This window comes from Chiloscyllium punctatum, chromosome 1, assembly GCF_047496795.1.
Source record: "Chiloscyllium punctatum isolate Juve2018m chromosome 1, sChiPun1.3, whole genome shotgun sequence".
In the NCBI taxonomy this organism is placed as follows: Eukaryota; Metazoa; Chordata; class Chondrichthyes; order Orectolobiformes; family Hemiscylliidae; genus Chiloscyllium; species Chiloscyllium punctatum.
This window is the reverse complement of record NC_092739.1, coordinates 137,567,619-137,582,572: the sequence shown is the minus strand read 5'-3', so window position 1 is coordinate 137,582,572 and position 14,954 is coordinate 137,567,619. Positions and strand designations below refer to the sequence as shown.

Below are 14,954 nucleotides of genomic sequence, written 5' to 3'. Positions count from 1 at the left end.
TACAGCACAGACAGAGAAGAATAAGTCTTTGACTGATAAGACTACAGGGAGAGAAAAATAACACCTCTAGGGTCTGGAGACATTTGTTGCAGACTTTGTGATAAGGATGCAAGTTGGAGAATAATGATGTTTTTAAGAATGTGAACCTCATGGCTCGTTAGAACCAAGGAGGGGAGGGACTTGTGCTGTATATAATGAGAAACTTTGTAAGCCTCAGCGCGCCTTTTACTCAGAAGGCTGCCCATCTCTGCAGACTTGCTAATAAAGCTTTGTTTTCCTGAATTTGTCTAGAGCGATTATTAAGAAGCAATTTTCGTTTCTAACAATGTTCAAAGTGTTTTGTCTTCCATTTTCTTTCAAGAATGTTTATCATTACTGCTCCAAGATTGCAGTAAACCTCAACACAATCCTGGAAAGCTTGAAACACTACAGTTTGGAAAAGAGAATGGTTGGATTTGTCTATTCAATGAATTCTCTACATAAAAGAAAGTTGATGTTTCTCAGTTAAAACCTATTAATAGCAGTAGCAATGGATGGTTGTCTAAAGGTGAAGATAGGAAATTATGGTTATCAATTGACTTTTCTGCATTGTTCCCATCCCTGTTACATATTTAGTCGTATTTCTGAGGAAGAGTCACTCGACCTGAAACTCTAATTTCTCTCCACAGGTACTGCCAGATCTGCTAAGCTTTTCCAGGAATTTCTATTTTTTTGTCCTGATTTACAGCATCTGCAGTTCTTTTGGTTTTTATTATATGTTTCGAAAATAATTGCATTACCCTCATCTTCTGAAATCACTCTCAGTGATCTACCTTGATCGAAATCCCTTGGTCTTGCACTCTTCCAGGTTTCCCTTCTCCAGTCATTAAGGCCAAATGTCCCAAGATCTGCAGATGGAATCTGGGGGCTTTCCTGACCTGAACTGCTCTTTCAGAATCATAATTAGAGAGAGAAGAGTATATTTTCCCTGAATTACAGAATTGTGTATTTCATAAATTACCCAGATGTGCTGCTCTTTCTTCTGGGTTATTTTCTGGAGTATTTTGAGGTGTAGACTCTGAGTGAACCCTGACAGGAGAAGCGGAACTTTAATCAATGGCCGGGCTGCGGTCCGGCTGTTTCCGGTGTTTGCACCGGAAGGGGCTTCTGAATTTCCCTCCCCCGCCGGGTTTCAATCAAAGTGAGGCTTTAAAACGGCGGTTAAATATGGGAAAGAAGAAAGAGTCGGCGGTGGACAGAGGTTTGGGTAAGAGTTGAAATCCTGTCATCGATCTGTGAGGGGTCAGAGCCCCGGAGGGAAAACCGCCAACTTTAATCCGCTCCCCCCCCCCCCCCCCCCGGGCCCCTGTCACTAGACACGGAAAAACAAAACAAAACAAACGGCCAACACTCAGTGACAGCGGGGATTGCTTTTAATCCCCATTTTTATTTAAAAAAAACACGTCATTATTGTTTGCCCTTACCCGCCCCCAGGTCGCTGCTGTGTTCGCTCCTCACTCTCTCATCTCTCTCCCCCCCCCGCCCCCCCCCCCCGTCTTCTTCCCCCCCCCCCCCCGCTCTCCTCCTCCCCCCCCCCCCCCGCTCTCCTCCTCCCCCCCCCCCCCGCTCTCCTCCTCCCCCCCCTCCCTCTCTCCTCCTCCCCCCCCCTCTCTCCTCCTCCTCCCCCCCCCCTCTCTCCTCCTCCTCCCCCTCCCTCTCTCCTCCTCCCCCCCCTCCCTCTCTCCTCCTCCCCTCCCTCCCCCCCTCCCTCCCTCAGGTGTCTGCTTCAGATCTCTGCTTCAGATCTCTGATATAACTGTTGTTAATGCTTGGTTTATACTATGAGTGGTTAGTTTTGGGCAGTACAGATGTCCTGTTAAACAGAAGATGTTGAAACTACTTGTGGGACTAACTTGCACTGATGTACTAGTGAAATCATCTAAAGACTCTAAACTAGCAATAATATTTTTCTTGCACTTATAGTTGCACCCCCTCCACCTCACCCAGCCACAATCAAGCTACTTACAAATGAGACCAATTCAACTGCCTTGGCTTGTATTCTGAGAGCATCTAACTGAACACCAATCACTGATTAAACCCAAGACCCTTCTGTTTGTATGGCTTGAATGCTTAACTATTGGAAATGCTTGATTCATAGAATCCCTAGTGTGGGAACAGGCCATTTGGCCCAACAAGTTCACACCAACTCTGCAAAGGCCTTCTCACCCAGACTCTATCTCTGTAGCCCCGCATTTCCCATGTCTATTCCACCTAGCCTGCACATTTGAACCATGGAGGAAACTGGAGCATTCAAAGGGAACCCACACAGGCATGGGGAGAATGTGCAACTTCCACACAGACTGTAGCCTAAGGCTGAAATTGAACCTGGGTCCTTGGCGCTGTGAGGCAGCTGTCCTAGCCACTGTGCCACCCCAAAACCATTTAACAGAATTCATTTTCAGGATTTAATGAAGCAAGTGGCAGGAAATGGTGTTGGAGAGGCCGTTAGGTCTGAAGGCTGATAAGTCCCCAGGGGCCTGATGGTCTACATCCCAGGTACTGAAGGAGGTGGCTCAAGAAATCGTGGATGCATTGGTGATCATTTTCCAATGTTCTATAGATTCAGGATCAGTTTCTGCGGATTGGAGGGTGGATAATGTTGTACCACTTTTTAAGAAAGGAGGGAGAGAGAAAACAGAATTATAGACCAGTTAGTCTGACCTCAGTGTTGGGGAAAAGTGCTGGAGTCAATTATAAAGGACGAAATTACGACACATCTGGATAATAGTAACCGGATAGGTCAGAGTCAGTATGGATTTATGAAGGGGTAATCATGCTTGACTAATCTTCTGCAATTTTGAGGATGTAACTGTGAAGATGGATAAGGGAGATCCAGTGGATGTGGTGTACCTGAACTTTCAGAAAGCCTTTGATAAAGTCCCACATAGGAGGTTAGTGAGCAAAATTAGGGCGCATGGTATTGGGGGAAAAATACTGACATGGATTGAAAATTGGTTGGCTGACAGGAAACCAAGAATAGTGATAAACGGCTCCCTTTTGGAATGGCAGGTAGTGACCAGTGGTGTGCCGCAGGGATCAGTGCTGGGACCATAGCTTTTTACTATATATATTAATGATATAGATGAAGGTATTAAAAGTAATATTAGCAAATTTGCTGATGATACTAAGCTGGGTGGCAGGGTGAAACGTGAAGAGGATGTAAGGAGAATACAGGGTGACCTGGACAGGCTAGGTGAGTGGACAGATGCATGGCAGATGCAGTTTAATGTGGATAAATGTGTGGATAATGTGGTTATCTACTTTGGTGGCAAGAACAGGAAGGCAGATTACTACCTAAATGGAGTCAAGTTCGGTAAAGGGGCTGTACAATGAGATCTAGGTATTCTTGTACATCAGTCAATAAAAGCAAGCATGCAGGAACAGCAGGCAGTGAAGAAAGCTAATAGCATGCTGGCCTTCATAACAAGAGGAATTGAGTATAGAAGCAAAGAGGTCCTTCTGCAGCTGTACAGGGCCCTGGTGAGACCGCACCTGGAATATTGTGTGCAGTTTTGAGGAAAGACATTCTGGCTATTGAGTGAGTGCAATGTAGGTTCATTAGGTCAATTCCTAGAATGGCGGGACTATCTAATGTTGAAAGATTGGAGCGACTGGGCTTGTATACCCTTGAGTTTAGAAGGCTGAGAGGGGATCTGATTGAGACACAAAAGATTATTAAAGGATTGGACACTCTGGAGGCAGGAAACTTGTTTCTGCTGATGGGTGAGTCCCGAACCAGAGGACACAGTTTTAAAAATAAGGGGTAGGCCACTTAGAACAGAGTTGAGAAGAAACCTTTTCACCCAAAGAGTGGTGGGTGTATGGAATGCTCTGCCCCAGAAGGCTGTAGAGGCCAAGTCTCTGAATAGTTTCAAGAAAGAGTTGGATAGAGCTCTTAAGGATAGTGGAATCAATGGTTATGGGGATAAGGCAGGAACAGGATACTGACTGAGGACGATCAGCCATGATCATAATGAATGGTGGTGCTGACTCGAAGGGCAGAATGGCCTACTCCTCCACCTATTGTCTATTCAAGTGTCAGTAAAGTGTAATGGGCATGTGACATCTGCAGGACAGTCAGCACTACAGCTTATCATCCAAGTCTGTTGTCTGGAGGATATTTTCAACTCTATAAAACCAAGGTATGATTTATTGTTTCTAAAACTAGCAACACAACTATGAGAAATGAGTGTGAAAGCATAATGGTACCAACTATACCAATACATCCTCAGAATAATGAATCTGTACATGAAGGCACAGCAAGTGTACACTAATTTCACAGTCAGAGCATTTTGTTTAAGGTTGAGTGTTTGCCATACAAGATGCACAATTGATTTGACATTGTCAGTCTTGTTTCCTCTTAGGCAGTTTGGCTATTGGCTTGAGTGGCAGGTAGTTTTTGTGAGAGGTAGGTCACTGCTGCCTTGGCACCATTTGACCTCTATCCTTTGCCGTTCCACAGAGGACGAAGCTGGTGGGCACAGTGCTCACAAGAAGAAACACAAGAAGCACAAGAAACACAAGAAGAAGCATCACCAAGCGGATGTGGGGCTTGGTTTTTCCTCTGAAACTCTGGAATCTGATTCTGGTACTGGAAAACCCCAGCTAAAACTTAAAATCAAACTGGGCGGTCAAACCATGGGCACAAAGAGGTAACATATACCTTCATAATCGTACTTCACATTGCCTTTTTATAGCTAACTCATTTTGACCCCTTGATGCCCTATTAAGGAATGCTCCTATATTTTTAAGGAGTCATTTTAGCAGAAAATAGTTTGTCTTCACTGAGAAATTGACAATTTTCCTATCTGAGGATGTCTGTCAAATTTTGAGGTCAAAAACTCCATGGTAGGACAGTGGCTATGGTATGGACAAGCAGCCCAATCGTCAGGGGTTGCATTCCTTTCCATAAATTGAATTCAATTTGTGGGCTGCAATACAAAATTGCTGACTTAGATTAAACTGGTGCCACCCCTGTCTGGTCAATATTATTCATGGACTCATTTAAAATAACTCTTAATAAAATGATTGCTATTGCAATTTAAAAATAAGAGCAGTTGGCAAAGGATAAGGAACGTGGTCTTGCCTTTGCTTAATTGTTTCTCAGGATACAGTTAACAAAGTGTAAGAATTCAAAGAATTTATTGTAGGATGCCACTCTGAAACAATTGTCCAATTATTGCATGGGCTAAGGTAGCGAAGAATGTACCATTATGTTAGAATAGACTAGTTATGCAGTATCCTGTCTTCTGTTGGTTAGTAAATATACTAATTGATTATAGACACCACAGATGACCTTATTGACCAAGAAATGAAGGGACTGACTAGGTTTTTGTTTGAAATAAGCAGTGTTCAACTTGACCTCCATTGTACATGTAATTCATAATTTGTTTTTTATGTAACAGTGTGCCCCACTTTTCTTTGGCTTCTGAGCTTAAGCAATCTCCCTCTCCTTTGATGGTTGATGATGAACCAGATGAAGTGCCATTGGACCAGTATCGGGCTTGGCTTGGTAAGTGCTGTGCATTGTAATGATCTGTAAAGGTGTCAAGGCATGTATTTTAATCTGGACATTTCTACAACCTCTGCCAGCCTTTTTTTCTTCTAATGTTTATTCATGGGGTATGGGTGTTACTGGCTAAGCCAGCATTTATTACCCATCCCCAATTGCCTAGAAGACATTTTAAGAGTCAAGCACATTGCTGTGGGTCTGGAGTCACATGTAGGCCAGATCAGGGAAGGATGGCAGTTTCCTTCCCTAAAGGACATCAGTGAACCAGATGGTATTTCCTGACCATTGCCAGCTGTTTCAATGTCACCATTATATCCTTAATTCCAGATTGTTATTCAATTCAAACTTCACCCTCTGCCACAGTGGAATTCATGGGTCCCTTGAACATTACCTGGGTCTCTAGATTAATAGTCCAGTAATAATACCATTAGGTAAACAGCTCTCCCAGTGTGGTACATTCTATCAGTTGGTCAGATTTAGTGGAGGAGTATTTTTCTGCCTTTCTTTCTTTTTTAAAAGGCTGAATTCATCAGGATATTCTTTCTTGAGCTGCAAAGAAACCTTGAGTCAGCAGTAGTTGGTCCTTAAAGACTGTAGGCTGTTTGTTGTGAGTTTATTCAAGAAATACTACTTCCCTTTGGAGAAAAATGGGAAAGAAAATGAATCAAAATTGTGCACTGTTCTAAATGTGGCCTCATCAAGGTTATCTAATTTTAATGATCTTGTCTGTTTATAAATTCTGTTGTCTTAATGATCTTTACTATTTTTAAGATATCAACTACTTTTTATAGGGTTTGAGTCTGTACTCCTAAATTCCAATGAACCCACATCTCCTTTTGACTTTTCCAAGGAATATATGATTTCCTTATTCATCCCATCAAAGTGCATGTCACACTTAACTGAATTTTTTGATTTGATTTATTATTGTCGTGTATCTAGGTCCAGTGAAGAGTTTTGTTTTGCATGCTGTATGGCATGATCTACCCATACTAAGTGTGTTGGGGTACTAGAACAGTATGAGGAATACAATGTGCACCTTCTCTTGCAACTGTAACAAAGAACAAGATCAACATTAAATTTAAAGTTTGAGGTCCACTTAATTGTTAATTAAATACCCATTCTGCTTTGTTTGCTCTATGCCATGTTACAAATTAAGTCTGTGTTAAAATTACTTTCTAAAATAAGTTAGCTCATCAGGTTTTTTGAGAATTGAAACAGCATTGCATTCTGGAAATGACCAATTTTCAACAGGAGCAGAGTGTAAATGACAAGACTAGCAGAAAATGCTATCAGGACAGGGAAATATTTTTAAAAAAGATAAGCAAGTTTTATTATCTTGAGTGAGACTTCACAACTTTGCTATTCTCTGGTTGTAAGTTTGCTCGCTGAGCTGAAAGATTTGTTCTCAGACATTTTGTTACCATGCTGGGTAACATTACCATTTGGCATTCAAACTAGAACTCCATCAACAAACACGTCGATTTTGACCCCATTTACCAACCTTTCAGAAAAAGAACCAGAAGTGATTAAAAACCCATCACGACAGACCAAGATACAGAAATAGAAAACAGGCCAGAACCCACCAGCGCTTCAATGGAGGCTCCCTGATGTAACCTAGCATGATGACAAAACGTCAGAACAAATCTTCCAGTTCAGCAAGCAAATTTAAACCTGAGCTACAAATCTTCACAAAAATGTGCTATTCTCTTTCTGATGCTCTTCGATTGAGTGTCTTGCCAGGGCCATAAATGCCATTAATTACCAGCTACCCTCCCAGAGTAAGTTTAATTTGCATTAATCGCATAGAAGCAACAATTTCATGATGTGCATATTATTTCAATAGGGATGCTTACTGCAAACTTGCATTTCTTTTTTGTTTTTGTCAAAATGAACTTTGCAAATTGGAGATTTAATACAATAATAGAGCAGTGTCGTTTTGTGCTCCTTTTGTTGTAACTCTTCAGCCTGTTGCATTCATGTTGACTCTCAGGCCAATTCAACTAGTCCCATTACCCTGCCTTTTCCCTGTAGCTCTACAAACCGCTTCTCTTCGGTTCTCATTCTTAAGACCACCATTGAATCTTGGTATATTCCATTCTAACCATTTGCTGCATAAGATAAATTTGTTGAAGGTTTGTGAAGAATCTGAATTGATTTGTCCAGTTCACACATTGTCATTTTTTTAAAAATGAAAAACAGCAAACTGCATCGGTGCAGTCCCTTTGACCCACCAAGCCTGTGCCAATTCCTTACCTTTATTTAGACCCGTTACTTATTGCCCATATGTGGTTTTCATCCCTCTGTTTGCCTCCTGTTCATGATGAGGAGAGGGTTCTACAGTAGCTGATGGTTGCTGTATCGGATATTATCAACACTGGGATTGTTAACAAATCTGAGATCATTCTCTAGCCCCCTCATCTTGGTGAGAACACACTCTGTTACAGAGATAAGGAGAAAGACAGACACCATAATTTTTATCAACCAAAAACAAATCCTGATGCACCACTTCCATTGTTACATTGTTACCTTGGAATAAATAAAGGTAAAAATGTAGAGTTTGATCAGAATTATTTGTAACATTTACAGATGAGGAGAGCAACTTGGATCCATCTCCTTTACCAGACCTGGATTCTGAAAGCCTTCAGGAGCCAGAACAGGATGAGGAGCAGCGATGGCTGGATGCTTTGGAGAAAGGAGAGTTGGATGATAATGGAGAATTAAAGAAGGAGATTGATGAATCACTGCTGACGGCAAGGCAGGTGAGTGTTGGGCCACATCTTGCAGGGGATATGACAAATGTCAATGATGTACACATTGGCCAGCAGTTTGAGGGAATTAAGAAATCTATCGCAAGTTAGATATTTCTGCAAATTTTGGCTGATCTACACAGCTCAGTTGTTTGTTTCGCACAGATGGTATCTTGCCCTTTGTCTCTCAATATTATCTTTAAAACTTGCAAGATGTGCATGTTTGCACTGCATTAAGTTCTCCATCGTTTGATTTGATGGTTAATGGCTTAACTTCCTTTTCAGAAATGTGATAATAGTTCGGTTTCAATCAGCTCTCATGACCCAAATTTTGAACTGCAGAGTCTCAAATCTGAGAATAAGTGGCAGCCACAATGGCTTTGTTAAATATAAATTACATTTGACTGACTCACTAAACCTCTGTATTCTGTCAATTACTTTAGTGCAGTTGAACTATGTATGAACTGTCAGCATTTCATAAACTTGGTCGTAAAGTTGAAGCCTACAGAATTGGAGGCAGTGGCAGTGTGGATACAGAAATTGGTTAAGGGACAAAGTAGTAGTGAATAGTCACCCTTCAGATTGGAGGGAGTGAACAGTATTAACAATACCTCATGTTTTTTAAATATCAATCTGAATATGATACACTGAGCATTGTTTTAAGTTCTGTACTTGGCACAGAAAACAATGAGGATAGTGACAAGCTTTAGGAGGAAATAGACAGTTTGGTGAAGTGTACACATGAAATATTGCAGCAGGTTTGAAGTGCATTTAGAAAGAAGAAAGACAACATAGACTAACAGTTCAAAGGATAGACATTCTCAAATATTTGAATGTTATAGGATGAAAAGGAGGCTGATTTTGAAGCACATTGTTACAGTTAAAACAGATGATTCAACAGTTACAGCATAGAAGGACGCATCAAGTACAAAAGCAAGGAATTTTAAACTTTTGTAAATCACTGCTTTGGCCCAACTTGAAGCAGGGTCCAATTTTGCTGACCACACTTTAGGAAGGACACTGTGGCCTTAAAAAGTACAAAGGATATTTTGACCTATTTATGTGGGAAGAGGAGAGAAGCTGAAATAAAAATGATGTGCTGAATTATACTCTGGTCTGGCAGCATCTGTAGAGAGTGAAGCAGAGTTGATGACTTCCTCAACACTGAAGTCATATTTGACTCAAACATTCGCTGGGTCTCCCCTCACAGGTAAAAAGTATTTCCAATGCATTCCATTTTTCAGATTTCCAACATCCATGATAATTCCTTGTATTTGAAGGAAGTTTGAATTCTCCTTGGGGCAATTTAACGTATTCAAAATCCCATAGTGCTTTCCAAACGTTTGTCCAGTCTCTGAAAGTTACTGAATCTGTTTTGAACTTGCCTTTAGGAAGTGGTGACTCATAGCATAAAAATGCTTAAACTGTTGACTCTAGTTTTTCAAAATATTTTCTTTGTTTATGCAGCGTGCCCTGCTACACAAACAACAAAGCCAACCACTCCTGGAGCTGCCCATGGGCTATAAAGCGAAGGAGATGACTGAGGAGATGATGGTAAAGCGAGCTGAGCGTGCTCGAAAAAGGCGCCTGCAAGCTGCAAAGAAAGCAGAGGACAACAAAAACCAAACAATTGAACGGCTGACAAAGACTAACAAGGCCAAAGTCAAAACGCTGAGGGAGAGAAAAACTAAAAGAATGCACTATCCTATGATTAGATATTCCAACAATGCCGAAGCAATTACTGTCTCCTTTCCACATGGATGTCCAGTCCCCCTTCCATCTGTCTTGCAGCCTGTGCCTCTCCCTGTAACCTGTGGGGTTGAGGGCTGTTCAAACTTCAAGAGATACTCTTGTTCTAAAACTGGGTTACCGCTCTGCAGCCTTGAGTGCTACAAAAAGAATTTGTTGATCCAGGGATTGGTCTGATGGGCTGCAAGCTTTTGTTTTTAATATTCGCCTGGAGGAAATAAGTGAAAGGTATCGAGAAAGCCCACTGGCTCAAGGCTTCTGACAGTGGATTCCTGCACGAACCAGGAGCAACCTCTGGTTACCAATCGAGAACTAATTGGTAATATAATTTTGTAATAAGAATTACCCAGCAAGCTTCATTTGATGGCTGTTTCTTTTGGAACGATATTGGTTGTGTTACTGAAGTGGCAGGATAAATGGATTGTATTCTGCAGTTTAATATTAATGAAAAGAATGGTGCCAACACAATAAGGAATGAAACGGTGTTCCTCTGCAGTTCATTACATTGGCAGTGTGGCTCTAGCACAATGATTGGTTCCAAAAAATCTCTTCCCTGTGCACTGGTGCATTTCATCCTCACTAATGTGATGTTTCTCCATTCCTTTCCTGTGAATAATTGTGTGCAATAAGAAGCAATTGGAGTAATGTTGACGTAGTGAGTTGAGACTGACTGTTCTCCAGTTTCAGTGGACTCTAATTGGGAACAGAATAAACTTCCATCCCAGTAATGTGGATTACATACAAATTCAAGATTTTGGATGCCAGTTTCCAACCTACGGTCCTTCCTAATCCTAATTATTTGTTAACTCAATATTCTTTCATTTTGTTCCACACTAACCTCACCCCCACCCCAAACAATTACTCCAGCTGTCCGTAGTGGTCATGCAAACCCTATAGCCATGCAACTAGGAGATATATTTGATACCTATACAGGAATTTCCAAATCTCAGGCAAGGCAAGAAAACACCCCAGTTCCAACCAGGGAAAGGACATCAACCTAGTGAGATTGGCTGTCCATTTCAGTAACAATTTGTTGAAATTTATTGTATAGTCTTAACCTGTTAGGAAGCATTTGTGGAGAAAGAAGTGGAGTTGATATTTCAGGTCATTGACTTTTCATCAGAACTGGAAGTTTGAATATACTGAGATGGTTATAAACATTTTGTTGACCGTCTCACCTATGCATTTTTAATGTGGAAGGAAATGGTCAGCAAAGGTTGGCTGCTTTATGTAAGATTTGATAAAATCTAAATAAAGTATGTTTTGGTGAAAAAGTATTTTGAGATATGTGAATTCTATAAGCTAATGAGGTCATCACCAGGTTACAGCTGAAGATGATAAACCACTCAGAAGTAATCTCAGTTCATGCCTGACACCAGATAATGCCATTCGCTGCCTATCAAGCAATCCAAAGCCAGTTTGCCAAATGCCGTTCTGCATGTTGATCATTTTGAACTAACATTCTGATAGTGGTTCCATATTTACCTTTTTACATTTATCTTTGTTGTACTTGAACAGTTCACTTTGAAATAATGTTTGGTACCTTTTTCTGCATTTCCCCCATCGGTCCATATCTCCATAAGATTTTCTCCGTTCAGTTTGTAAGGCTTGTTTCTTTTATTCTTTTTACTTTACTGTTGCTCAGGATCAGCTTACTTGCCTTTTAAATCGTTGAGTCATCAAGTTTGTACCAGTTAAAAATAACCTATTTTCCAGCACTTGGCTTGTAGCCTTGATTGCAAGTTTACATCAAAATACTACTTAGATTTACTAAGGCTTCTTCCTCCAGGTGAATTTTATTTTCTCACAACACCTTAAAAACCTTCTGCCTCTTGCCTTTAAATCTGTTCCCCGGTTATTAATCCCTCCACCAAAGGAAAAGTTCCTTCATATCTACACATCTGATTCATGCCACTCCATTTCTTCTGCTCTAAAGGAAACAACCCCAGTCTTTGCTCTTTTTTTCATAACTAAATCTCTCTGGCCCAGGCAATATTCTGGTAAATCTCCTCTGCACCCTTTTCAGGGCAATCACATCCCTCCTATGTGGATTTCAGAACCACACTCCATATTATAGCTGTAGTGCATCACATCACCTCATTGAACTTAAATGCTATGTGTTGACTCGAAGAGAATTTCCCATATGCTGCCTCAACTACTTTACCTGTTCTGCTACCTTTAATGAAGTGGTGGATGCACACATCTAGGTCCCTTTGTGCTTCCTAGGGTCATCCATTCATCATGCATTCCCTTCCATTTTGTCCTACCCAAGTGAATCACCTCACTTAGCCAGAGTGAGTTCAATTTGCCACTGATGAGCCTCTTTGGCTTAAATGTCTCCTTTTTATTACAGGATCCAGAATTGAATACAATGAAAATGTGGTCTGAACAGAACATAATGCATTTTCAGTATGACTTTTGACATGATTTAGTTGTCAAGTTCAGCAGACTTTATCTTATCAATTTTGCAACTTTGTAGAAATTGGGTAGGTTGAGCTTTATCTGTTAAAGCTTATAAATTCCTCAATTATCTATTTTAGCCCACATTAGATTCCAACCAATAACGAGAAAATGTTGAGGATCTATTGGATGTTCCTTGGCATTCATTTGAACAGTTTAAAAGCTGTTGTGAACTATGTATAAAATTCAAGAGGTGCATTTTCTCAGTTGCCTGGGTGAAAATTTGGTGTGGGAAGTCCCTTATTCAGTGTATTAAATACAGTCATTCTACAGAATAACTGGAAACCCCCAAGTCAGTTTTGAGCAGGAGTTTCCTTGACAGTGAGTTCTTTTAACAGGTGCAGTAATTGTCAAAGCTGCACGTGGTGCTTTCACTGTAAAGGCACACTAAATACAAGATGTCATTGAAGTTGTTGCAATTTGTGCACTATTTTACATTGAACTTTTCACCAGGTATTTCAAAAAGGACTGCTTGTTAAATTTCTCTTTTACTGATTGGAAGGTAATTGGCAGGTTAACTGTCCAGCTTTTCATGGACAAGTTCAGACCGAGGTAATTATCCAATGTTGTATCTGTACTGAAACAGTTTGGCTTGGTTCACAGCAAGTTCTGGAGTGCAACTCTTCAGTACTATTGCCAGAATATGGCCAGCTCTAGTGCCTTTGCTGCACCTACTACTTCCAGCATTTCTTGATAGTAGTTGGAATACATTGAATTATGCAGCTGTGATGTCCATATTCAGCAAGACTTGTACAACATCTAAGATAGTGTTGCAATTCCCAACACTTTAAAACCACCTTCTCTAAAGCAATTAGAATGAGCAATAAATGCTGGCCTAGCCAACACTAGCCATAGCCCATGACTTAAGTATCTGGTATTTGATTTATGCCTGGTAAAGATCAGAACTGTCAATATCACCAGACTAACATTGAACAGAAGCTGAACTGCACTACACAAATGTCATGGTTACATGAGCAGGTGAGTCCAGGAATGCTGTGGTAAGTAACTTGAAGCCTGTCTGTGTACAAGGCACAGGTCAGGACCATGATGGATCACACTCCACTTGCCTGGATGAATGTAGTTACAACATTCGAGCAGCCCAGCACCATCCAGCAGAAAGAATGAAGTGCTGGTGTTCTGTCCTGCTAGCTGTCTGAACTGGTCTGTTGTGGTGGGGGATATCACTTTGTCTGAGGTGTTCGTAAATGGGGTCCAAGTCAATAGGTTTGAATGCCAAGCCTCCAGAAATTCCCCTGTGTGTCTTTGTTTAGCCTGTCCCAGTCAAACTGTTGTCCCTCTTCGTCTGTGTGTATGGATACTAGTGATAGTTGGTTGTCTTTTGGTGGCTATTTGGTGCCCATCTGTTCAATGTAATATTTGTCGCAACAACTTCACTTCTGTTGATTAGAACACAGAACGTTACAGCACAGCACAGACCCTTTGGCCCTCTATGTTCCCCGACCTGTGAAATTAATCTGATGCCCATCTAACCTACACAGTTTCATTATTATCCATATGTATGTCCCATGCCCATTTAAATGCCCTTAACATCAGCGAATCTACTACTGTTGCAGGCAGGCCGTTCCCCACCCCTACTACTTTGAGTAAAGAAAATACCCTGATACCTGTCCAAAATCTATCAGCCCTCAATTTAAAGCTATGTTCCCTCATGTTAGCCTTCAGCATCCAAGAAAAAAAAAACTCTCGCTGTCCACCCTATCTAACCCTCTGATTATCTTCTACATCTCACAAGTCACTTATCAACCTTCTTCCCTCCATCAAAAACAGCCTCTGATTCCCCCAGCCTTTCCTCATAAGATCGTCCTTCCATATCAGGCAACATCCTAGTAAATCTCCTCTGAACCCTTTCCAAAGCTTCCACATCCTTCCTATAATGCAGTGACCAGAACTCTACGCAATACTCCAGGTACCTTGTACAGCTGAAGCATGGCATCGTGGCTCTGAAACTCAATCCCCCTATCAATAAACACCAACATACCATATGCCTTGTTAACGACTCTATCAACCCGGGTACCACTTTCAGGGATTTATGTACCTAGACACCAAGTTCTTTCTATTCATCTACACTGCCAAGAATTTTACCATTGGCCTAGTACTCTACGTTCCTTCTATGCGCACACACAGAGATCATTTATACAAATGACAAACAACAGTGGCCCCAAAACAGATCCTTGCAGCAGACCACTGGTAACTGAGCTCCAGGATGAACATTTCCCATCAACCACCACCCTGCCTTCTTTCAGCTAGCCAATTTCTGATCCAAACTCCTAAATCACCTTCAATCCCAAAACTCTTGTGCAATAGCCTACCCTGTGGAGCCTTATCAAACACCTTACTGAAATCCATAGGTACCACATCAACTGCTTTACCCTCATCTACCTGTTTAGTCACATTCTCGAAGAACTCAATAAGGTTTGTGAGGCACG

The 14,954-nt window shown here is 41.2% G+C and overlaps 1 protein-coding gene across 1 annotated transcript; it reads left to right on the top strand.

Annotated features, from left to right (window-relative positions):
- The first annotated feature begins 1,136 nt into the window (after positions 1-1,136).
- Positions 1,137-12,968, top strand: ino80b (INO80 complex subunit B). Its single transcript, XM_072575210.1, has 5 exons — positions 1,137-1,246; positions 4,502-4,691; positions 5,445-5,551; positions 8,138-8,310; positions 9,766-12,968. Exons 1-5 carry the CDS (start codon positions 1,207-1,209, stop codon positions 10,222-10,224), a joined length of 969 nt encoding a protein of 322 aa, XP_072431311.1. The 5' UTR covers positions 1,137-1,206; the 3' UTR covers positions 10,225-12,968.
- The last annotated feature ends 1,986 nt before the right edge of the window (positions 12,969-14,954 follow it).